At 41.9% G+C, this 25,310-nt stretch overlaps 1 protein-coding gene across 1 annotated transcript; it reads right to left on the reverse strand.

Moving 5' to 3' along the window:
• Positions 1–3,055: 3,055 nt before the first annotated feature.
• On the reverse strand, positions 3,056–22,590 carry SLC30A5 (solute carrier family 30 member 5). The gene is made up of 16 exons (XM_085041857.1): positions 22,301–22,590; positions 21,990–22,112; positions 19,970–20,036; positions 18,616–18,701; positions 17,156–17,243; positions 15,350–15,437; positions 13,583–13,659; positions 12,271–12,441; positions 11,367–11,655; positions 10,817–11,025; positions 9,600–9,757; positions 8,844–8,973; positions 8,243–8,468; positions 6,662–6,888; positions 4,638–4,766; positions 3,056–4,031 (listed from the first exon to the last, which is right to left on the reverse strand). Exons 1-16 carry the CDS (start codon positions 22,372–22,374, stop codon positions 3,861–3,863), a joined length of 2,313 nt encoding a protein of 770 aa, XP_084897983.1. The 5' UTR covers positions 22,375–22,590; the 3' UTR covers positions 3,056–3,860.
• Positions 22,591–25,310: the final 2,720 nt, after the last annotated feature.

The raw sequence follows: 25,310 nt of genomic DNA on the forward strand, positions 1-25,310 counted from the left end.
TCTCACATATTCTCATCTCCTCCTCCTTCTCTGGCTAGAAAGGAAGTGCCCCCCTCTTGCTTTGATTTCTTCTTAAATATGTACTCACAGAGGCGTAACCACCATCTCTAATTGGCCCAGCCTTGGCCAGCAGCATGTCCATCATCTTCAGGGCCATCAGGGATTGGCTCTGCTGGACATGATGAAAGCTTCGAGCAGCTTCACGCAGGAGCCATCTTTGTGCCCCCCCCTGCCAGCAAAAACTGGGCCAAGCTGAAACAACACACAAGGTAGTCAGTGTAAGGTTTGTTCTATAGCAGGATGTTCATATCCACTTATATAGAATAATGATACATCATCTGTTACCTCAGTTGGTGCCTGTGGGGGTTTTAGAAGGCCATGAGTTTAAATCAGAGAGAGAAGTTAAGCAGTTTTGATACATCAACTCACTGTTCATAGCCAAGAGCTTTGTGTGGTCCATGTAATTGAGAATCCAATGTCCTTTGTTGGTCATCTATATTTTGTTAAGTGTATGTCCAGTCATGTAGGGTGTTACTGACCAGCACTAGTGGTCAGTACACTTTAGCCTAGGGGGAAAGCATTGCCTGGCACTGGGCAACAGACACGTGCCGGAAGTGATCAATGATTGAAACTGTCAAGTACAAGGTCTCTTGCAGGAGCCCAAAATTCATGTGAACTTGGACAAGCCAGTCTGTTAGTATGGCATGCATATTCCCATTGATTTTCTGTCCACCCACGTATTTGCATCTGACAGGTTGTTTTTCCTGTGTGGAAGGAATAGAGTTAATAGAGTGAATCACTTAGCTGAAGCATTTGCAAAGCCTAGTCTCTACGGTATTGTGAGGCATAAGCCTTAGGATTATAGAATCATTTAATATTGGAAAAGGCCTCCAAGATCGAGTCCAGCCTATGACTGAACACCACCTTGTCAACTGACATGTCTGGTCATTTCTTGAGCACTTCCAGAGAGTGACTTTACTACTTTTCTGGGCAGCTCATTCCAATGCCTGACTACCCTTTCAGTAAAGAAATTCTTCCTGGTATCCAGCCTGAAACTCCCCTGGCATAGATTGTGGCCATTTCCTCTTGTCTGGTCCTTATCCTTGTGAGGGAGTTTGGTACAGACATAGCCCATAGGTGTAGACCACAGGGCACAAGGTTTTCTTGCTCACTAGACGTGGGCTAGAAAGCACATAGTACTCGTACTAATAGTTGATTGGTCTAACAACTAGCATCTCTTAATCAGCTGAGTTCAATCCTGCATTTTAAAGTTGAAGGAGGCTTACTAATGCCTCTGGAGAAATCACAGGTGAAAGTGAACATCAACTCCAAGGTAAGCTACGCCTGCAAGAACAGGTTTACTGCAAATGTCACTAAATGTCTACCAACCGCCATGTGTCTCAGATACTTGTAGATGTCCTCCTCATAGCTGCTGCACAGGTTTGGGTCATTACTATCGTCCGTATCTGGGTATTCAGACTGAAGCAGAGCATTAGAAAAAGCCTGACACACTGTGTCTTCTTTTGGAGCACATTCACATATTTCCATGGGGATTGGAGAGTAATGCTCTGGCTACAAGGAAATTCAGAAAATCAGCGCAGACAGCACCTCCCTCCACAGCCCAGTGTGGGCCAGCTGCAACCCTGCAGCATGGGGGCACTGCAAGAGCTCACGACCCCTATTTCAGGGCACCAGAGGAGGGCACGGCTCTGCCGCATCGGCAGCCAAGCCCTGGACTGGGAAGGGGCACACGGCAGAAGGAGGTCCAAGGCGGTACCTGGGACGGCTCTGGCTGGGGCTCCGGGGCAGGCGGAGGCACATTTTCCTCCGGGGTCGCGGCCCCGTCGTGGGGGCGGCCGCTGCCCCATTATTGCGGACTGGCGGCGCGCTCCTCATGTTCGAGGGATCGGCTACGGAGCGGAACTGCAGGAGGGCGAGAGAAGGTCGGTCAGCGGGACGGCGCATATGGGTGTGCGGGCAGGCTGCACCGCCGCGCGCCCGGCCCGCGGGAACGGGGGAATTTGGGAAAGCAGAGAGCAGGACACGAAGCGCCGCGCGGCTGCCTCCCCCGAGCCCTGGCCACACAGCGCTCCGCAGCCCCGCCCGCCCGTCGCGCAGGTAGCCAGGGCACTGCGCAGGGCACGCGGGAGCAGTGGGACGGGCGCGCCCAGGCGCCGCGCGTTTAGAGGCCCCGCCGCCGCCGCTGATTGGCCACCCCCGCCCTCCCACTGGCCGCCGCGGCCGCGCATGGAGCGCTCGCCCGCCAAACCCGGGCGCTGCTTTCGCCCTCACGCCTTCTGTGATCAGGGAAACCAAACTGCAGGACATAAAACATTACTGCGAAATGCTAACTTTTTCCTCCTTATGTACACACGTACTGCTCGCTCGGAGTTTGTTTCAAACCTGTTTAATCGTTCAAAGTGTTTTGTTGCAACTCTCTGCATACGCATCTGGTGACTAGATTGAACCTCCCCACACACCCCCTCCCAGTATTAAGACGTGAATCAACTGGCCTACACCTGTGATTTGAAAACCTGCCCACACAGCACAGTTCCAATAGATCTTGTGCGGAATCCTGAATCCTTCTTTGGAGGATTATTCCAAGATGAAACAAATTTAAGATAGGTATTGAAAGATACACAAAGCTTATTGCTATTGCCTTCCTGCCAAGAGAGCCAGAAAGAACACTGAGCGTGTGTGCTGGGTAACATGCAAAAACCTGCCAAACGCAAGCTAAGATGCAGGTTTGCACTTACCTGTGGAGTATCAAGGGCTCATCTTCACTGCCATGACCACTGTGCCAGCCACCTTGATTTGTTTTGGGTTCTTTCCTAAAGACATTCTTGCACTTTCCAGTAAAGAAGTCTCAATTTACTGTCCATTTCAGCAACTTGTCAAGTCCAAGACTGCTTCACAGTTTAGCATTCTAAACCTGAACTTCTTCCTTGAGTAAGGTACACAGAGGTACAGTCGGCTACAGTACACCTGCAGCTGTATCATGGTATTACAAAAAAAAATCGAGTAAAGTACAGGATACCATCTTGAAGAGGTGAAGTTTAGCTGAGTGTTAGGATGCTCACTGATTTATTACTTCCAAATTTCAAATATTGCATTTGCAGTTATTAATACAAAAAGTACAAAAGACTTGTTTTACAGAGTGGTTTGAGTTATGATTCTGAGTCTTCCCAGGGAATAGAAAAGTGTCTTTACTTTTTTTTTTCCCTTCCCCATTTTTCACTGTTAAACCTGAGGATTTCTCTTTTAAAAAATAATTTGATATAAATGTAAAATGGTAACGTGTATTTGCTCTGGTGCATTAAGTGTAGAAATCAGATTGGTATGCTGAGACATAATATAAAAACTGTGTATTTCTATTTTCTAACAAACTATGCAAAACACAGGACTCATGTTTTTTTACTCCCCATAATAAACTTTTTTTTCATTCCAAGAGTCAAGCTATCCTTGAAAGAAAGAAAAATATTTTCCAGCTGATTATGTTTGCATTCCAATATAAACTACTTCTATTTCCCACTGCTAACAAGAAATTACAATACCAAAGTTCCACACTTATGAGAAAGTATGGAATGTATCTGTGCTCATCTGCAAGTTGCAAGACTTCTGTTTAATAAACACCAAGTATAGTATATAAGTTTCACATACACAGCAAGTACTCAAGTCCTTCTTATTTCCTTTATAAAAGCATCTCAATCCAATTAATAAAGGTAGTACACTTAAAAAAAATTCAAATATATAGTGCATTTGTTTCTGTACATGTATGTGCAAGATCTCCCAGCAAAAATACAAATATGGAATCCAACAGCTTGACCATTTACACCTCCTTTGGCAAATACAACTTCGTATCACATGATGTAAGTACCATCTTTGTAGTATTTCATGGATTCTAGTTGCTGAGTCATTGCAAGGACATCATGAAATCCTGTACTGAGTCCAGACATATGTTGAAAATAAGCTTCCTTCTCCACTTGGACAGTTAAGTTGTTTACACCAGCATCTTTCAGAATTGCTGTGACCTGAACAGAATGGTATGGTTAACATTAGTATTACACTTCACAGGTATCTCACAGTAACTTGCAGTATTCTGGCTCTGAAATGCAATGAAAAAACCTCAGATCATTGTAAAGAATTCAATTCCCTGGAAAACAAAAAGTAGTTTAAGAGGCTGTGGCTTTACAACTTCTGCACACTGGGTGATTCTCAGTGTCTTGCATAGGAAAATATGTATCTTTTAAAGGAAAAGAAAAACCCACAACGAAAAGAAAAACCCACAACAGATAGGTAGTGGTAATCCAGTTATGGACATGTGATTAGCACCTAGATATCCCTATTGTTTATTGCCTGTTTTGCAGGCCTGTTTTCCTACCTCCCCTTCTTTTCTCAGAGCAGATGTAGTGCCACTTTCACCAGTGAGTGGTGAGGTTCTAGCAAACAATTCTTTAGGCAGCTAACTTCAAGCTAGCAGGCCAGGAGTATTACAGTGTTAGGGATCAGCTCTGAGACATTAATGGAGAGCTACAAAAAATATCATACACATCAGCTTGAAACTTCAGTCTGTGACTGAAAGGCAGATGCTGAGTAGGAAATTCAGAAATTAAGAGTCTAAAAACCTTGCACTTTACCTGCTGTACAATTCTCTGTTCCATCACATCCGATATCACTTGCACATGTATTGTGCCTGCCACAACAGTTGCAGAGTGACACCAAAAATGAGGATCTCTGTAGGATATGACTCCCTCTATTTTTTGAATCTGTGAAGAAATTTCATGAGCAACAATTAAGTGATTTTAAACTTGTATATGTACATGGCTATTGGTGGATAGTATTTCACACGGAAACAAAACTGTGTAGCACAGCCTTCCAACTAAGCTACATTCAGAAATATCTAGTATTGAAAGGTCACCTTGCTACTACTATAAAATTCTGGAAGGTAAAAGTTAAACTAAATGAAAACTCCAGAAGAGCAATGCTAAATAGGATGAGGAAAAGAATCCCCTGATTTAGTTAACAGATCACAGGAACATACATGGGCAGACTAACCAGAATGCTGGTTTGGCATCTACCATTTCTAGAGCACTTGTTACTTCACTGTTTAGCAGCTACATCTAGTTATTATAGCTGAACTTAATTCAGAGACATAACTTATTTTCCATAATTTATAATTTTTTCCAATTGATCTTTGTTCTGAGTTGCCTGTGATGGTTTTTCAGCTGATCAGGCACTGTGTTTTGCATTTCTGCCTAAAACTGTTTTGATGACACACCAATGCTTTGGCTATTGCTGAACTGTTAAGGCTTTCTCTTTTCAATCAGGCAGTTTCAAGGCTTTCTCTTTTTTCCACTTTGCCATTGCCCTGGTGAGTAGGCTGGGGGTGGGCAAGAAGTAGGGCTGTGACAAAGCCAGGGCAGCTGACCCAAGTTGTCCAGAGGAATATTGCATGCCATGTAACACCTTGCTCAGCAATAAAAACTGGGGTAGAGGATGAAGCAGGGATTTTGGCTTCCAAGGGGGCTGTTGTTTGGGGACTGCCTGGGTATTGATCTGCCTGTGGAAGGTGGTAGGTACATCACTTTTTTTCCCCACCTCTTCCTTCGCCTGTTAAATTATATGGTTCCCAGAGTTTCGTGCTTATGCTCCTCTGTCCCACTGGCAGCGGTGGTGGTGGTAAAGTGAGCAAGTGGCTGTATGGATGCCTGGCTGCTGGCTGGGGTCAACCTACAGCAAGCGTATTGTTTTATTGTGATGTGATTTTTAAAATGCTTTTCCTATGATCTTTTAATGAATTGGTCTTTGTTCTCAAAAAGTACTTTCTTTTTCCTCAGCCTCTCAGAATTACTGTCTTCCCACATCAAAAAAAGAAACCACACTGCACCTCACTTTCCTTTAACTACACAAATCTCTCTCAAGTAATTCCCATTTGTTCTTTTATTTCTCATGCAGACAAGAAGACATTTGCCCCTCTAGTAACTGACAGGACACCATAAATATAGTCATACTTGAAGCCTCTGTGTGATGGCAACCTCAAACAACTTTTAACTCATTATTTTACAGAGAGGAGTTCTCCACACTGAGGTCCACACTATGATTCTGGGCAGGAACTTAAAATGAGGCAACAGCAAAGACTAAGTACAGCCTCAAGGCAGATGCTGTACTGCATCAGACAGGAAGAGAACAGACTAGAATGAGAAAGTAATTAGGAAAAACAGCTTAACTTTTGCCATCCCACCTGCTGTGATCCAGTATACCCTTCATGATATGGACAAATCAGAAAACCTGAAATTTCAAGCTCATGATATAATCCTACAGCCTGAATGTTCATAACAAGTTTAAAAAGGCTGCAGGTTTGGGGAACTGCCATATGACTTTTTTAGTGCTATGTACCTTTACCACATTGTTATTATACTTGTCTGAAATCATGCACTACCCATAAAAGCAAAAACCAGTGAAAATCTTTCTAGCTGCAGAACAACTTTTATCATTAGAACTAGTCATCCTGTCACTTCTCTGCAAAATAAATTTTAAACAATGTGAGACATGAAGTTGTGTACGACAACAGAAACTGTCTGAATGAACTGCTTGAGTTCAATAATCATTGAAAACAGTTACAGCTTTGTATGTTTGTATACAAAAACATTTAGAATTGTACCTTTTCTAAAGCAGCATGCAGATCTTTCTCCTGTTCTGGAGGTATCCTCAACAAAAGCACTTGACAGGCATCTTTCAATAGTGGAATAACACTAAGAAAAATCAATGTGGCAATAAAGAGAGAGCAGAGTGGATCAGCAATGAGCCATCCAAATTGCTGAATAAATATCGTGGATACGATAACACCAACACTGCCAAGAGTGTCTGCTAACACATGCAGAAACACACCTAAAACCAAAACAAACAGAGCGATTAACAGTTCTGTCTAAAACATACGTATTCGTTCAACAGCAGAAACTGAGTAGGGCATACAAAATATCCTCAAGATAAACCGAGATTACTCTCTGCCTAACCTGGGACAAAATACACTAAATATTTAGGTTTTCTAATGTTTAATTACAAATTAATGTAAAAACAATTTTTACTTTATATGGCAGTGATCTAGGTAGGTATGTATCCACAGACTAAAGTAAATGTGAATAGTCTTTAAATTGTTAGTGGGATTTGTACATTCAGCATAATCATTTAACTCTGTATGTAAGGACTCATTGATCCTTAACAGAGAGTTAAAATATCAATGTACATACACTGACTTGCTAATGTGGACACACATTAATTTACTGGTTGGTTTTTGTATCCCAATTCTACTCCAATTTTACAAGATAACTGTATTTGTGCTATGGCTACGAATATTTTACATTACGCTACTTTAATTGTGGGTTCATTCTCAATGTACACTCAATGGGCATAGAAAAATACTCTCTAGCCATGGGTAATATTACTGCTAGTTAAGTGCCAGGATTTTAAAGAATATTGAAACATGAGTATAGGCAGACTTTACAAAAATGACAGACATAATGAATATGAACAACCAGGATAACAAACTGAGTTAAGACATAAAATAACCAATGAAATATAAGACTCTTCACCATATTCTGACAAGCTTACACAGAAAACATCATTCCTTTATAGTTTTTTTTTTAATAAGCAACAGTTGGTAAGTAACTACTTTCTAACTACTAGAGAAAAAATTCTATGCTGAAGTTTTATATTGAGTGCCCCTCTCAGTTAGCTTATGATTTCAGATTTGAAAGTTTACCACCTTATCTTCTGAATCACAAATAAAAGCATATTTTATTGCTGGTCTGTATTTGTTCTCCTGCTTTGTATCCCCTTCCCAGTGGTTTTACAACCAGCTGTCACATGATACCTAGAAGCATGGTAGTATCTTTATAGTTAGAGACTTTGTACTTTCATTTCCAGTTTGAACTCAGAAACAGGGACTTTAAGCGTTTTGAATATGGTTTACGGTGACATTTTTTAATGTTAGTGAAGACTGCAGATTACTGCTTTTTATTGTTCCTTATGTATTAAACACATATGCACAGAAACATTTCAAGTTTCTTCAAGTTAAATTCATAAATGGTTTGAGCAATTCCTGTATAGCACATTTAATAGCTGTCAGATTACTCTGGAGATCACTTTTTAGATTGATGCATAGTACTGCATAGGTCTGATTCTGAAAATGTTCAGTCTCCTGGAAATTGCGTCCATCACTTACGATCCAACAATCTGTACTTGCCTCTCATGTTGGCATTCATGCCTCCTCCAGAAGACCCATGGGAATGTCCATGGCTGTGCCCATGGTCACTGTGGGAGTGGCTGTGCCCGTGGCTGTGGCTGTGGCCATGGTGAGAATGGCTGTGATCATGTGCAGGACAGCCTCCCCGAGAAGCCCCATGGGAGTGTGCGTGGCTGAAGGCACAGATACCAACAAGGTTTACAATCAGTCCTCCTACCGACACCGGCTGTGAGAGGGAGAAAAGTCTTTAACTTCACTGCATCATCACAGGTATTCAAACTTATTTTCTAGAACATGGTAACCAGAAACACCATGCGCTTAATCAAGGAAAACTGTGGAAGCCCACAACTTTTCTGGGCAACCTGTTCCAGTGCCTTACCACCCTCAGAGTGAAGAATTCCTTCCTAATATCTAACCTATACCTACCCTGCTTCAGTGTGAAGCTATTCCCCCTTGTCCTGTCACTAAATGTCCTGGTAAAAAGTCCCTCTCCAGCTCTCCTGAAGGCCCTTTCAGGTACTGGAAGGACTATCAGCCTGGAGATAAACATAAATTAACCATTAACTGCAAAACTACACTGAAACAGAAGGACAAAACTTACAGTTAGCATGTTTGTATCTATGTCTGGAGGATCCACCAGTCTAGCCACTGATTCCATGAAGACAAAGAAAGCAATCACCATCAGAAAGAGGCCATTAATAAATCCAGAGAGAATTTCTACACGTCCATACCTGAAAATAAACATATATATTTTTGGGAGTGAAGAATGGGTACTCTGAACAAATGTCAAAATTATAATAAATAAAGTTATAGTTCTTTTAATAAAGCATTAAGAGGCTATGTTTTTTTCCTCAATGCCACAGAATCATGTCTCAATTTCTGAGTTATTTTTTTCTGATCAAGAGGTTGCCAGTTTCCATCTGTCCAAACTCCATTAGAATAAAGCACATATAAGTATTCTCTTACATGTACTGCCCATTCAGGGCTTCAAATTGCTAAACTGCTATGCAAACATATAAAGTTTAATTATATCAGCTGAATCTAAATCTGCATATGAACACTGATTTTTAATGTAGATTTTTGTTTGACATAAATGCATATATAGAACAAGGTAATTTCTAAATAATATTCACAGTGATAAAAGTTTTACTTGTAGAGATAAATGAAAATTACATTTCAGACACATTTTTTTGCAGGCGTAAGAAGAGAATAGCACGACCACAAATGGAACAGAAGAGACAGCAAAAAACCCACAGAAGCATGCATTAGTAAAATATCCCATAGATGCCAGGACATTTTGAAAATAGGCAAGAAGAGTTAAGTCTCAAATAGTCCTTAAAGAACCCAAGATACATACCCATAGGAAAATATGCGAGTTGCTTTCCACCTTGTCATCAGAGCTGCAAAAAGCCCCATCACTAATGCAGAACAATCAAAAAGCATGTGAAATCCATCAGAAATAAGACCAAGGCTATTGGTCCATACTCCATAAAAAAGCTCCACGAAAGTGAAAGCCTAAAACAAAATAGAGTTTGAATTTTGCCTCAAATATTAACTTGTGTGTTAATGTCTTGGTAAATACCAGGATATTCTTTTCCTAGAATACTTGATACTTTGCAAAGGTATTGTTCAAAGTATTTCTAGATCGTTTTTTCTCTCCTCCAATACACAATGCATTCCAAGTCTGTGAAGAGGCATTTTTGAACCTACTGTCCTTAAAGCCTCACACATAAAAAGCCAACTCTTTACAGGAGTAAATAGAAGTTTTCATTTTGAATTTTAAACTGACATTCTGCAGACAAAATTCCAAGCATTTTATCATTAAAAAAGTAAGAGCTCTGATCTGATACATTATTAGTGTAGAAGTAATACTGTCTATAAATCTCTTTTGCCGATATTTTCTTCACCACTAAGCTGTTTAAATTTTAGGAATTGGTTCTGAGAAGGGTACACAAAGAAACATTTTTAATATATACCTTTACCCTGCACATTTTATTATTATTAATCCATCTGCCTAAAAACCTTTTTCCAATCTTTCATATTCCATAATGGAATTCCTTACAGTTAACAAGGTTACTTCAAGTTTCTCCCCTTATTTTCCTGAAGATCTTTGCAAATGAGGTTCTATCAGTTGTGCTTACTGCATCATCTTTTCCTATTTAAGAAAGAGAGAAGCTAGAAATAAATCTAGCCTACTCCAAAATGACATTTATCAACCCCACACCTTCTATTTTGTTACCCCCATCCTTGAAAGACTTACCAGTTTTACCTTATCTGCTGGCAACATTAAGGTATATGAACCTTAGATATACTATCATACAAGTATTCAGTTGCTGGAGTAACCCTTACACATAGAACCAGTACTGCACTGTGACAACAAATCAGTGACCACTAATTAAATTACTCTATCAAAGGCCACTTTCAAACCAATCGATTATGGGAATCTTTTAAAGAATAACTTCTTAAAAATATATTTATATACAATATACATATTACTCTATACAGTATATATAATATACGGTATTATATTTGCACTATTGTGATTGGGTTTGAAGAAAATAAACATGCACTTACCAGATTTAGGCACAAGAAATAGAAGATTTGCCTAGAATCATACTCCTCCAGGATTTGTTTCAGTGACTCCTTAATAAACCGGGGCAATGACTGAGAGCTTTGCTGTAATGCATCACCCATGAAGTTATAGAGAGGAATGCCTTCAGGGGAATAGCCAATAAGGGTACCCTTCTGCCCTTTCCTGGAGGGGGAGGACAGGATATTGGCAGCTGCAAGGAAAGTATTGAAGTTTTTGTCGCTGTTTCTAAGCTTCACAACTATTTTACAATGTGCTTAATGAGCAATCAAAGTTTACATGAAATTTGCAGGCAGCAATGTGATTGTCAACTTCATCTTGAGGTTTATCATTAGATTTCATTGTATGTAAGATTTGATAGTCACTTCCACATTCCTTTTTTTTCCACAGACAGACAGTAAAAGAGTGGAAAGCTATGGGCTGCCTCATTCAAAAGAATCCATAAAAGCTCATCCAAAAGAATTCTGCACACCTCAATTTTCTGATTGGCTTCCCACTCACACAGATCATTAGAATTTAGACAAGAATACATACACAAAACAAAGAAGACAGCACTCACTACCACCCCTCCAGAAAGAACATGCTCTGTGCTTTCATGGTGTGGTGGCTTGTTCATAGCTCGAAGCTGGTCTGTTATTGGATGTGTCCAAAAGTTTCCAAAAAGCAGTGCACTAACGAAAATCAGAAAAGATCCATATCGAGCACATGTGGAAGCTTCCATCTTCACAGAGCATATGGACTCCACGTAGAAATCCAGGATCACAACAAAAAAGATGACTGTTATGAAAGGCATGATGAGAGAAGACCAAGACTCTACTTTACTCTGAAACAAAAAATAAATTTCAAACAGGACTGCTAACCAGAAGCGTGATTGTATATGCAGCACTAAATCTAGCTCACTTGAATTACAAGTGTTTTCACTAATCCATAAAACATAAATACTTCTATACTTTCAATGTATCATATAAATACAACATTCCAGACATAGCAAGTCACATAGATCTAAAATGCACTACCATACTTTATTTTAAATACTTTCACATTCTTAAAAGGTATGCTATATGCAATGCTATGGTTGCAACGGCCTACTCTCCCTATGCATGCAGGCATAAAGAGCATTTTTTAAAATGACAATAAATAATCTACTTCTTAGGGATAAAAGAGCACTGTATTTATATAGTCATTAATGCTTGTGAAATGTTAGTAGATGAATCCAAGGTATAATATCTGAGCTAAAAGGATGAAATAGTTATAACACAAAAGTGGAAATTAAGGTATCACACAGATGAAAATCAAATATAGAAGAAAAACATAAACAAAGATTGCTACAAAAACAAAGACAGCAACTTCGGTAATTTTAAAGATATTTTAAAGGAAATATTTAAATTGCACTTACAAGCATTACAAAAATGATTTATCTTTGTACTTATTATCTTACCTCTGTTGTCAGAGAGAGAACAATAACCCATGGACACAACAGAAGGACGGAAACAAGATGAGACAAAGCTTGAAGACGCTTGGCTCCACCTACATCTACAGATAGTTTTCGGGATGCCATGTGAAAACCAACTTTGCAGCACAATGCCAGTACCAGAAGCAGTACTCCACCCTGGAGACAGAAAGGGATTCCATTAGCATTTCTTAAGTACCAAAAACCTCACTCCAAACAGTGACACAAGGAGAAAAGATTAATGTACTTTCCTCAACTTGGCAACAGCCAAAACTAGGACATTTCCTGTAATTTTTACTCTAAGTAAAAACAGTAACATAGCATACATGGTTATGCCTTAGCACTATTCACAACAGCCTAATAGGAGTTGAATTTTAAAACTCTCAATAGTGTTCCTTGCCATACACCAGCAGCAAAATGGTAGCAAACAGCACCTGAGGAAGCAGAAAAATCACCCAAAGCTTGTTTTCCCACCTTTCTTTCCTAAAAGCACGTTAAAAGCATACACAAACTCCTAAAGGTTCACATCACCTTGTCCTCTAGATGTTTCATAACCTTTTCACCCACTTACCTTTGATCACACCATATGATATTTCTTCACAATGTACTCTTTCAAAATTGTTCTGAAAATGAATTACAAGATACAGAGCATCTCATCTCCCTTACACCACACTTGCTTTTGTGCACCACTAACCAGTCTTTCTAACATCTGATTTATTTTATATTAGTATTTTCTCAGCTGCTCCGTATTTTTTCCTGTTTCAGTCCTCAAATGCAGCCACTCTAGCAAGACTAAGCTAACCCAATCAGACAAGCCAACTCTGTACAGTAAGGTTATGATATTCAGAAATTCATACAACCAGTTACAGTGGGACTATCTTACTGAGAAGTATCAGAATCTGTGTCTTCAAATACAGGTCTAATGAAGAGGAAAGACTGGGGAAAGCTAAAGATGCAGCAACAAAACACAAGCCCCAAAAGTAAGTAAGAAATGGCTTGTATGTAAAGCATTATAAACATCCAGAACATTGATGACAGAATATTTAATGGCAATTTTAATGAGACTTTTTAGGTTATGCATTACAGAGAGTATCAGCTATAGAGGTTGACTATTATATGTACTGTATGTATTGGCTTGCTGAAGATCCTCAGTATGTAAAAATTACAGTGCTAGTTCAGGTCCAATATGGGGTGGGGATGTTCAGTCTTTTGGGTTTGATTTAGGCTTGAATTAACTCTGAGCTGGTGAAATTCTTACCTACAAAACTTAGATAAATACTGTAAAATACATGTTATTTACCTTGTGATCTGCAACACCCAGGAAAGCAATGATTGTATACAGAACATGGGTAAGAGCACTGTCATGATGCCCCTCAGCTAAATAAAAAATTAAGGAATAGTTTAATTTGAAGAGGTTTTTTTTTTGTTTAACCAAGAACAACAAGAACAGGCAAAGGTAGCAGAGCACAGAAAGAAAAAGTAAGCAAACTGAGCTTTATGGTGTGTTGGCATGTGCAGCACAGCAATGGGATCAGGCCCAGCACTCAGCATGGGTTTATGAAATGTGGGTCCTGATTGACCAGCCTGATTTTCCATGACAGGGTGATCTGCCTAGTGAATGAAGGAAAAGCTGGGAATGCATGGACTCCAGCAAAGCCTTGGACCCCATTTATCACACATTTATTAGTCTTCCCAGAGAAAACAGCAGCTCCTGGCTTGGAAAGGTGCTCTGTTCACTGGGTTAAAAAATGCCTGGATGGCTGGGCCCAGAGTGGTGATGAGTGGAGTTACATCCAGCTGGTGATCAGTCACCAGTGCTGTTCCCCAGGGCTCAGTACAGGGGTAGTTCTGTTCAATGTCTTTATCAGTGATCTGAATGAGGGGATCAAGTGCACCCTCAGTCAGTTTGCAGGTGACACCAGGCTGGGTGGGAGTGTTGATCTGCTGGAGGACAGGAAGGCTCTGCAGAGGGCTCTGGACAGGCTGGACCATGGGCTGAGGCTAATGGTGTGAGGTTTAACAAGACCCAGGGCCAGGTCCTGCCCTTGGGTCACAACAACCCCAGGAAGTGCCACAGGCTGGGGCAGAGTGGCTGGGAAGCTGCCCAGTGGAAAAGGACCTGGGGGTGCTGGTGACAGCAGCTGAACATGAGCCAGGGTGTGCCCAGGTGGCCAAGAAGGCCAATGGCATCCTGGCCTGGATCAGCAATGGTGTGGCCAGAAGAAGCAGGGCAGTGATTGTCCCCCCTGTACTTGGCACTAGTGAGGCCACACCTCAGATCCTGTGTTCAGTTTTGGGCCCCTCAGTACAAGAAGGACATTGAGGTGCTGAGGTGTATTCAGAGAAGGGCTATGGAGCTGGGGAACACTTACAAGGAGCAGCTGATGGAGCTGGTGGTGTTTAGCCTGGAGAAAAGAAGGCTCAGGGCAGACTTTATCACTCTCTACAACTATCTGACAGGATGTTGTACCCAGGTGGGGGTCAGTTTTTTCTGATAGGGTAAGAAGAAATGGCCTCAAGTTGCACCAGGGGGGATTAAGATTGAATATTTGGAAGAAGCTCTTCACAGAAAGGATTATCAAGCATTGAAACAGGCTGCCCAGGAAGAGGAACACCTTGGCTGAGTGAATATCCCTGGAGTACTTAAAAGACATACAGATGTAGCACTTAGAGGCATGATTTAGTGGGGGGCTTGGCAGTGCAGAGCAAACAGCTGGACTTGATCATCTCAAGGTGCCTGCCAACCCAGGACATTCTATGATTCTATTCTATGATTCCACTCACTGAAAACTACGTAAATTCATCAATAAGGTTCCAGAATACACCATTTGCATCTGTAATTCCATGCTTTTATTGTTCCCCTGGAAAGTTTACTTTCACCTTGTTAATTTTTACTGCCCATCCTTAGATGTACTATTTTTTGTCAGTATACTATGATTAGATGATCAATTCAAAACTTACTTCAAAATCACTTCTAATTATAATTTAATTCAGTACACTCAATTTCACTTTTTCTCTGCTCCAGTACTAAGAGTCACTTGCTCTTACACATAGCAAGAAAGGATACGATGTTCTGCTATTTTAGCCATGAGGTCATCATTATCAAAAAGTAGTAAGCAGATGACAGCTATGATGAAAAATGCAGCACCTCTTGTCTGTAAAAAAACCCAAACAAACAATGAACAACCAAACAACAAAAAGCCTCAATTATTTTTATAATTTGCTACAACAGATTACTATAAAAAAATCCAGGAAATCAGTCACCTCTTCCCTGCTTCCTGATCAATGTAAGCATACTTCCGTAAGAAAACCATGAATGAAACCCCTATTATTTTTAAGAAAGTGACCCTGATAATATAATTTCACTTTTTTTCTGGTTTTCAGACTATTCAGTCCAGATAACTCAGTACAAATCATGACTGCAGCAAGTTAGAAGCTGGTAGCTTACGAACTTTAAGTGTGATTACTTTCTTCTCCATGGTGTGGTTTTGTCTGCCACAACGCACCGTGACTTCAGCCTGATGATTTGGTATTTTCTAGCATCAATGAACTACAAATAGGCTCTGTACAAACTGTTGAATTTTGTCTCAAGGGACCTAAAGGCAAGAGAACTATGCAAAGGCTATGAAAAAGAACAGCTCTGAAGTGTTTTGGGGGGAAAGGACAGAGGTAGCTATGAAGTCCCAGAGCTTTCACCACTCAGGCTTAAACCCCTGCAATTTTTGGTATTGTTCATCTTAGCTAGATACTGAGCTCTGTGTCTGAAAAATACTATTGCAATTTGTCTTTTAAAGCCACATAGAGCTGTCTTGTTCTTGTTTCAGGAAGTCAGCTGACCAGTTCACTTCATAAAGCTGAAACATTCAGAGGACAGGGTTATTGCTCCCTTGCTCCTGAGGCCTTAAGATACGCAGCTTAATTGCCAAATGTGGCCCACTAAGATACAGACTGACAAAGAATCTCTCTGCAGCTCAACATCTATCATTTGAGTAGTTGGCTGGAGAAAATTTTTTGTCTTCTAGATTAACATCTTCATGCTAGATGCTGTAAGCTTCTCAGTTTGCAGGGCCATGAACACAGAGTGTCAGCACAGATGACTGTGACTTTAAGGCTGCCTGAAAGTGCTTAGGGGACTCCAGCACAGTTGTGAGACAGATTTCAGAACTCCCAGCCTGAGATGGCACCAAAGTGAGACTCCCCTTTAACAGGAGGTATTTTCCTCCAACTGTTGCTGGTTTTGAGTGAAAGTGCTAAAGACTGCTAGGTACCGAGATAAGTTTGTTCCATTTAGGGCTGATTGGACATATTTAGAGAAGACTTGCAAAAGTATGTGCAATGGGACCTGAGACAAAGCATGCCTCAAGTAGAGGTCTTCACATAAATGAGAGGGCCCAAGTATTCAGCACACACAGGATCATGCAGACATAAAAGTACACGGAGAACTTTTTGGCAGAAAGAAACAATGTATGTGAAAAGCCAAACACATTCAAGATTCTGGGCCAGGAACTGGAGACTATATCGCTGGACTTTAAGGGTCAGGACCACTACATGCACATATGTTCTTTTGTCGGTTTGAACACAAAATCCCATTACAAAGAATACTGAAATGCAAAAATAATTCTCAAGGTTCTTTTCCTCCTGTAAACAGAAAAACTTCTCAGGTACCTGGCATGATTACCCAACAGCTTCACCTACTGTTCCTCTCTCAATGCCTATTTATTAAGTAGTACATGTTACAATTTCACCACTAATTAAACTAAAAAAACATTTCCTATTAACATGGATCCAAACGACAGTTTGTTCTAGGTAGAGAAATAAGTGAATTTATAGGATTCAGTATCTTTTACATTTGGTAAAATAGATTCTTAAATACCTTTGCTGGTCCTCCCCCTGAGCTTGTGAACAAGACACTAAGGAGTGACAGCACAACCACATCACTGTGCTCAAACAGTAACAACGTCCTATAAAAAAGTGAAACGAATACTCCATTTACAATGAGTTTATCTCACAACCTTGATATATACTATTTCAGCTAAAATTAATGGCACAACAAAGATTTATCCTGTGATTACAACAACAGGTTTAAACAATTCAAAAGAATAAACACTGATTGATTTGCCATTACCAGCAACAGACCTAGCTGCAGACAACCATACATATTATAAAACAAGAACTTCCAGATTAAAATTATTCTATTACAGATAACTTAAAATTGTATTTTCTTCTAGCAACACAACAAGATATTAACATGCTCAACATGGAGTTATTATTCCCAATACAAGACCTCCTCTAAACCAGTTTCTGCTCCCAAAGAAAAAAAAGAGGTCCTGTTGTGTTGTATTACATCCTGTTTATTGAGATGCTGATGATCTAGTAGCTTATGCCACCTCAAAACCTCTTAATTACTGAAAATAAGGAATTCTAGCTTACATGCTACTTCCTTCAGACAGCATGTAACAAGCTGTACTGACAGCTTTCCTGAGCACAACATGAAAGTAATTATAGTTGTCAAGTTTACCAAATGCTTTTGCAGTCCTCTGCATAGCAATACAACATGCTAGGACCCATGTAACCAGCTCTGTTTGGGAAGACTGCCAGCATCCAGAAAGACACAAGAGTATTAACTACATTAATATTATTAATCACCGTAGTATTACCTTCGGGTATGCCTTCTCCTGTGTAGATGATAAAACTTCAGTCATAAACTACATCATTTAAGGCTTTACTTCCCTCTCTCTAGTGAAACATGCTTTCCAATACACTAAACTTCATTTTTGGAAGTCTACTTACTCTTTTATAGTTACTCAGTTAGTAGTGCTAATACACAGCAGAAAAGGTTTTACCTGATTATGCACTAATATTACCCAATTCCATCACATAGCATACAGCCAACCAGATAAAGAAGTACCCTGCAACAAGTGCAGAAATTGATTCTAGTCACTTGTCATAGGAATACCAGCTAATACCACTAGCCATCAAGCTGTGGACTCCAAACAGGCAAATAAACAATTGGCATTATATTCATGAGAGCAGTGAAGTGACGAAAACTGCAGTCACTGACCTTGTTGTATCACATCAACTGTTTAAGCACTATCAAGGATTTCACTGGCATCTCATAGTGAAGAAAATTACCAGTTCTACAGAAATTATATGTACTTTTTTTCCAAGCACTAAAGACTTCACAGGAAAATTCATAAGGATTCACTTAATTTTTCGGCATATACATCAAAGGGCTAGCAGCATGGTCTGACAGACAGGAAACAAAAAGCAAAAGAAAAAGACAGGGAAGGACCACAAAAGAAAAAACAGTATTCACTGTAGATATTTATTTACCTCAGTGGTCCACAAAGAGTGAGGCCAAAAAACCACAAGAGTGAAATGATACATCCAACAACAGCATGCTTAAAAATTTTGATCCACTGCAAAAGAAAGGTATTTCATTATCATTGTCTCCAGACTTTCAAAATAAACACTCCATTACTAGCACTCTTTTAGCATGATAGCTGTAGAAATTGAGGGGAAAACATGTGCTTTGCAAGTTCTATCATTATAATTTAGAGCATGATTATCTTTTCAGCTACTTTGCCAGGCAACTTTGCCATGGACATACTATGAACCAGAATTTTTTTTCTACTACACTACTAGATTCTGTAACATTGTCTGAGCTCTCTTAAACAAAAAGCATGAAAAACAGTTGAAAAAAGTCAAGTTGATTTACCTGTTTTGTAATCTATTGTATATATTTGATAAACATTAAAAGAACTAGATAAAACTTACAAAGTAGAGACTAAGACTTTATGCTTACAAATATTTATTTGTGTGTTAAACTCTTTCTTCAGGAAGCAGGCTACAATTCAGATATTCAATAAATTATTAACTTTAAATGCAAGTTCTGGAAGAAAACTATTTCGTAAATATGTTTAAAAAGGCAAAGTACCTGCAACAAACATCTTCAAAATACTGAATTTAAATTTTTTAGCAACAGTAAAACCAGACATTAACAGATTTTTCTGAACTCAATCCAAAGATGCAACTTATTCCTGTCCATGTTTTTAAAATTCTGCCATACATGTCTAGTCACGAAAGCAGCAGACACAAGGAACACTTCGAGGCTATCCCTCAGATTCTGTCTACTTAGTGTATGCACTGGATCAAGTTTTTGTGCACACAATTAAATAAACCCAAGATGAATATGAAGCAGGTGAAGAAAATTTATTTCTTATGAATCATCAGGTTCCAACCTGGCCCTGCTCTTAGTTTCTTGGGATACTGAGAGCTCAACAAAGGTTTGAAGAGCAGTTAGATCAGGCCCTCACCACATGCAGAAGGGACTCTTTCATTGTGAGGGACAGCACTGGAGCATTTCGACATTCTGGCAGTCCAGAAATTGCCCATCTAACTGTCCAAGTCAGCTAAGTAGAGTAAGCTCTTTTTGAAAATCCACTCCTCAAAGTACATGCTTGCATGGTGATAAGAACCAATCTTTTCACTATATTCTCAAAAGTGGCTGACAGAAGCTAAAAACTCTGGGTGTTTTAGCTCACAAGACACTGAGTTAGTTACACACACTCGAAACTGTAACCACATCTTCCAAGTGGAGTAATCTTTGTTCCCCTTTCACTTTTGGCAAGAGTCATGTTGCCAATATTTACAAATATCTGAGTCACTCTCACACATGTCAACTCACCTGATGCTTGGTTACCACTTTTCCAGAAGAAAATGGTTTTTGAAACAAAACCATAAAAATTGCAGACCTGTCAAAAGGAGAAATTTTTCTCTATTAGTGTTATTAGCAGTCAGCTTTTTATTCAAACCAGTTCTAAACAACTAGGTCTATTATCTCTGGCTCGGTTTACAAAATAGCTCCCTCTAAATTTTTTCCATTAACAGGCCACACTGACTCTACATTCACTGGTTATATTTTCCCTGCTGCATTACCAGTGTCAATACCAGTAGCACAGTGATGACAAGTGGACTTCAGTTCTGGTCAACTTCAAATTCAAGTTCTTGAGAGCATGGCTAACGAGAAGTCTACTTCTGATTTACAAAAATTCTAAATAACCGATCTCAGAAGTTTTGAAGAGAAATAACACTCTGATTTTTATTAGCAAGATAGATACGGCTTACTCATATGTAGAATGTTGAATACACAGTCCTGGAGGAGAAGACATAGCACACAACCTTTTCAAGTGGGATCAAAAGTGATGGGCAAAAAAAGATTATCCAAAATCAAGGACATTTTAGTTTCCCATGCTCTGGCAGCAGGCAGGTGCACAAGAAGCTGGGAGGCAGCATGGCCAGGAGACCAGGCCTGAACAGGCCAAAGGGATGTTCCATACCATAGATGCCATATACTGAGTGTATTGGCTGGGGGAGCTACCCAGAAGGGGGCTGATCATGGTTTGGGGATGGGCTGCGTATCAGTCACTGTGTGGTGAGCAGTTGCATTGTGCGTCGCTTGTTTTTATTGGGTTTTCTCTCTCCCTTCCTTTTATTATCATATTTGGCTTATTAACTTATTAACAGTACTCGCAAGTTTTATGTTCTCTTTTCCTCCTGATTCTCCTCCCCAGCCCCCTGGGGTGGGGGAAAGTGAGAGCACAGTTGTGTGATATTTGGCTGTCACTTGGAGCAACAGTCACACCATGACCAACAGCACTGTCAGCACCATCAGCTCTGCCAGAGCAGGCCCAACTTCGAAGGTGGAAAAACACTGAAGTTTCTCGAGGGCAGAGAGGCCTTACAAAGGCATGTGGAAAGACTAGAGAGCTGGACAATCACAAATCATATGAAATCTAACAAGCAAAAGTGCTGGATTCTCCACCTGTGGCGAGGTAACCCTGCTTGTATGTGTAACGTAGGGGACAAAAGGCTGGAGGACAGTCCCACAGAAAGAAGTCTGTGGAGGACGTCTGTGGGCAAGTTGAATATAGGTCAATAAAAACGCAGCAAAAAGGGTCAGCTGTGTCCTGGGGTGCCTTTGCATTCAAGCACAGCATCACCAGCTGCCCAAGGAAGGTGATTGTCCCACTCTGCAACGCACTGATGTGGCCTCACCTCAGGTCTTGTGTGCAATTTTGGGTACCTCCATTTCAGAAGGGCATCAATATGTGTCTGGGGCTGGCAGCCAAGATGGTGTAAGGTCTCAAAGGCAATTGAACATCTGAGGTTGCTTGGTTTACTCAGCTTAGAGAAGTCTGAGGGGTAACATCTTGGCACCTTCCTCAGTGGAGGGGCAGTGGAGGAGCAGGTGCTGATCTCTGGTGACCAGTGACAGGGCATGAGATGGAATGACACTGCATCAGGGTAAATTCACATTGTGCATCATGAAAAGGTTCTTCACTGAGAGGGTGGCTGGCCACTGTAACTGGCTCCCTAGGAGTTTCACAGCTCCAGGCCTGTCAGAACTCAGGGAGTATCTGGACAACACTACTGATCATATGTTTAAGCTCCAGGTGGTTGTGTGAAGAGCAGAGAGTTGGACTTAATGGACCTTACGGATCTTTTCCAACTTGAGACACTCCAAGATACTGAAATTACAGTGAACGCAAATGTGAAGCAAAAACACTGCTATGTCTGGATTTACTATTCTCCTCTTCGAATAAACTGTCACGACATAATGCAGGGTTACCAAGCCTGATGCTGTCAAAGAACACCCAAAGTAGTTGTACGGGTTGGGGACAAGGCTCCATCCCCTGCACACTCACCCCAGCTGCACTACGAAGATAAACTGCACGAGGTGGACCACTTTCAGGAGATCATAGGATTCAAACAGCCCCACGGCTTTCAGAACCTTGGCGAAGCACAGCAGCACGATGTACCGAGTCAGCCTGCAGAAGGAGAGAGGCCGGGTCGCACCTGCCACGCCACCGCCTGGGCCCGAAGCCGCAGCGGAGGCCGCCGGCCCCCCCGCCCCCGGGAGGCCGCGGGGCGACGCCCGCTGGCCCCCTGAAGAAGGGACGGCGACGGACCGCCCGCCGGAGCCATCGGGCGGCCGCTCCCCCCCCGCCGCCGTTACCGGGCGCTGGGCACATCCACAGGCCCCAGCGCGCCGCCGCCGGCCAGGGCCTGCCCGCCGTACGGCTGCTCCATGGCGGGACGGAGGGCGGCAGCTCCTGCACGGAACGGCTGCGAGCGCTCAGGCGCTCAGGCGCGGCCCGCCTGCCCTGCGCTCGGGGCACCGCATCCCCCCGGGCAGCGCGGCGGGAGGGGAACGGGACGGGAGCCGGGGGAGCGGGACAGGAACGGGGACAGCGGCACGGGAACCGGGAACGGGAAGTACGGGAGGCAGAGCGCCCGGCCGCGCGCGTGCGCGGGAGCAGTGCGCAGGCGCGGCGGGGGCGGGGGCGGGGCTGTGGCGAGCGCGCTGCCTGCCCTCAGCGCGGGGGGCGGAGCGTGGTAGTGAAACTACTTTTCTTCTTTTTTAATTTAATCTTTTTTAAAAATTGCATATATGTTTATTTTGAGTTACTATGGCGCAAAGCCGTGTGCCAGTATCAAGCATCAGCACATGGTCTCCCTGCAGACCGCTTCAAATGTCCTGTTGAAACTAACGGGAAAACTGAGGCGGAAGATTGGGAATGTCCATATTGTGAGCTACTGCTTTCTTCCGGGCATGTATCAGCTGTCTGGTTTTGGTTCCCAACAAGTGATTTTGGTACATAGCTCAGCACTGAGGCAGGGAAAGGAAATCAAGAATGTACTGATGTATTGAGCTAGCTCAGCAATGGTCAGTGGGATACTGGATTTCTTTGGGAGACTTGGGTAGACTAGGAAGAGATGGAGAGATAGGAGCATAGAGGCAAATTTGCTGGCAAATAAAATTTTCATAATGTCCCTGGTCAAAAATCAAAGATTTAGAAAAATTATTTACAGATTTTCAAATTATTCTCAGTGCAGGTGAAGACCTCAGCATGGCAAGCGTAAGCCTATTAAATGAAATGCCGTCTCTGCTGTTCCAGCTGCCTTGTGAAGACCTCTTCAAAGTTTAATCCACAGGTCTTGTCTCCTGTGGAAAAACCCCTCAGTTAACAGCTTGGAGTCGCTGAAGCCCATGGACCAACCACAAGATGTCGGTAATGCTGCAGGCAGGGAGGGGTGACAAGTTTATTCGCGTGCGGTGTGCGCTGTGTCCGGGAGATGGAGGTGTTGGCAAGCAGCACACGGCAGAGCATCGCGGGCGGGAGGCGGGCTGGCTGCATGGCCCGGGAGCAGCGTAGCGACACCGAGTGATGAGCAGGAGGGCAGAGGGTGGGAATCAGCGCGCCGTGTCAGAAAAAAGGCTAGTAAGGCATGGGTGAGAGCTTTCTGGGACCAAAAAGGGGGGAAACACAGAAAACAGAGGTGTGAGTTAAATGACAGCATTGCAAAACCCAGGAGATGCAGACATGGATCCTCAATGCTTTTTAAGGATGGGCATATGTGGCATGCTGGGGCAGGCTGCTGCCCATCAGTGGTTCTCCTGTGTAGTGTGTGGTGATTGCTCACACAAGCCCTGTGGTGTTACAGTTGCTGGCCTGCCAATTCACTTGGCTGGTGTCCACTGAGTGCCTCCCCAACAGGTGTCTAAGCACCTGTGCCACGTGGCGTTCTCTTGTCTGCTGGAGATACCGGGCTGGAGTGGTGGCATGGCACCCCTGCCTAGGCTCTGCACCCCAGAAGGACCCATGGTGCAAAGGAGCCTCCTGAGAAGATATGTGTCCTGCCACATCTGCCGTCCTGTCTCACCTGTATATACATAAACATACCTAGGACGTGAACTCAGACCTGTGTGTAATCTTGACATATTGGAAATACTCTTCTGGCTTGTTAGCCTGGTGCAGTGGTATTTGGTTTGGCCAAGAGGTGTCTTGCTGTCAGCATGTGAACTCTGTTCTATCTGAAAACATGTAATAACTTTGCTAGCTTTGAAAATACACATTACTAGGCCCTGCCAGGGTCTATTAAATGTGCTTTTTGATGTGTTTCAGTGGAGCACCACTGCACACATAGATAGCTAACACCCTACTGCCAAGATGGGGGCCAGGTACCTAAAAACAAAATTGCAAAATCAAAAACCACATGGTGAAACTGGTTACGGTTGTTCAAAGGAATGGTGAAAATAAAGGACTAGTAACGAGAGCGAAGTTAGTGTCTGCAGGAGCAGCTGAAGGAGAGAGAAACCAAACTCCCAGAATGGATAGACCCAAACCGAGAGACTTGATGATTGAAAAAGAAGCCATATGCAGGGTATGGGGTTCTTGGATAGGATTTGAAAGGGCTCTTATTTAAACCCTGCAAAATGTACAGGAATGGGGAGAAAATCTGGACATAAAATCACGTATAGAGATATAGTGTTTCATTTAGTTCTAAATGTGTATTAAGCTACAGTTTCTGTTTGCTTGAATGTTGCATGTTCCTGAAGACTTAAATTGTGAAATCAGAGGATGTAAAAGGTTAGAAATCTGGGGAAAAGGGTATTTGAAGTTTTAGTGGTGGTCCTAGGGTGTCTGTGTTACGCCTCAATGAAAATGTGATGTGCCAAGGAGAACATAGGCCTAAAAAACCTCCCTGTGAAATTATAAACCTGATTGTTACTGCAACCTAGTGAGACCAGGGGAAACTCAGAAGGAAAAGGCTCAGGGAAATTTGGGAGCATAATTTTTTCAGTTTTCTCCACTAAATAAGATCTTGGGGCAGTTGAAGCAAAAAAGGACCACTTTCTAAGTGATGTACTTCTTTTTGTTATTTCAGGATTACAGTTAACTATGGTAGATTAAGGGTGAAAAAAAAGATTCTCCTCCCTGTGAAGGCAAAAGTACTCAAGCTTGTGTTTAATGAAGAGTTGCTGTCATTTCATGTTTGGACTTTTGACCTGTCAAGAAACATCAAGCATCTTCCTTCTGCATTGAAAGAAATTATGTCCGTGGGTGCCACCAAATGCAAGAGCTGGCTCTGGCCTTAAGTCTGTGGGGAGGTACATTCAGGGTGGTAGCTAATGTCCTGGTGAGGGAGCTCTGGCAGAGCTGTGCTGCCAATGGCCATTTATT

This window comes from Lichenostomus cassidix, chromosome Z (genome assembly GCF_008360975.1).
Source record: "Lichenostomus cassidix isolate B80296 chromosome Z, HeHo_3.0, whole genome shotgun sequence".
NCBI classification, from domain to species: Eukaryota; Metazoa; Chordata; class Aves; order Passeriformes; family Meliphagidae; genus Lichenostomus; species Lichenostomus cassidix.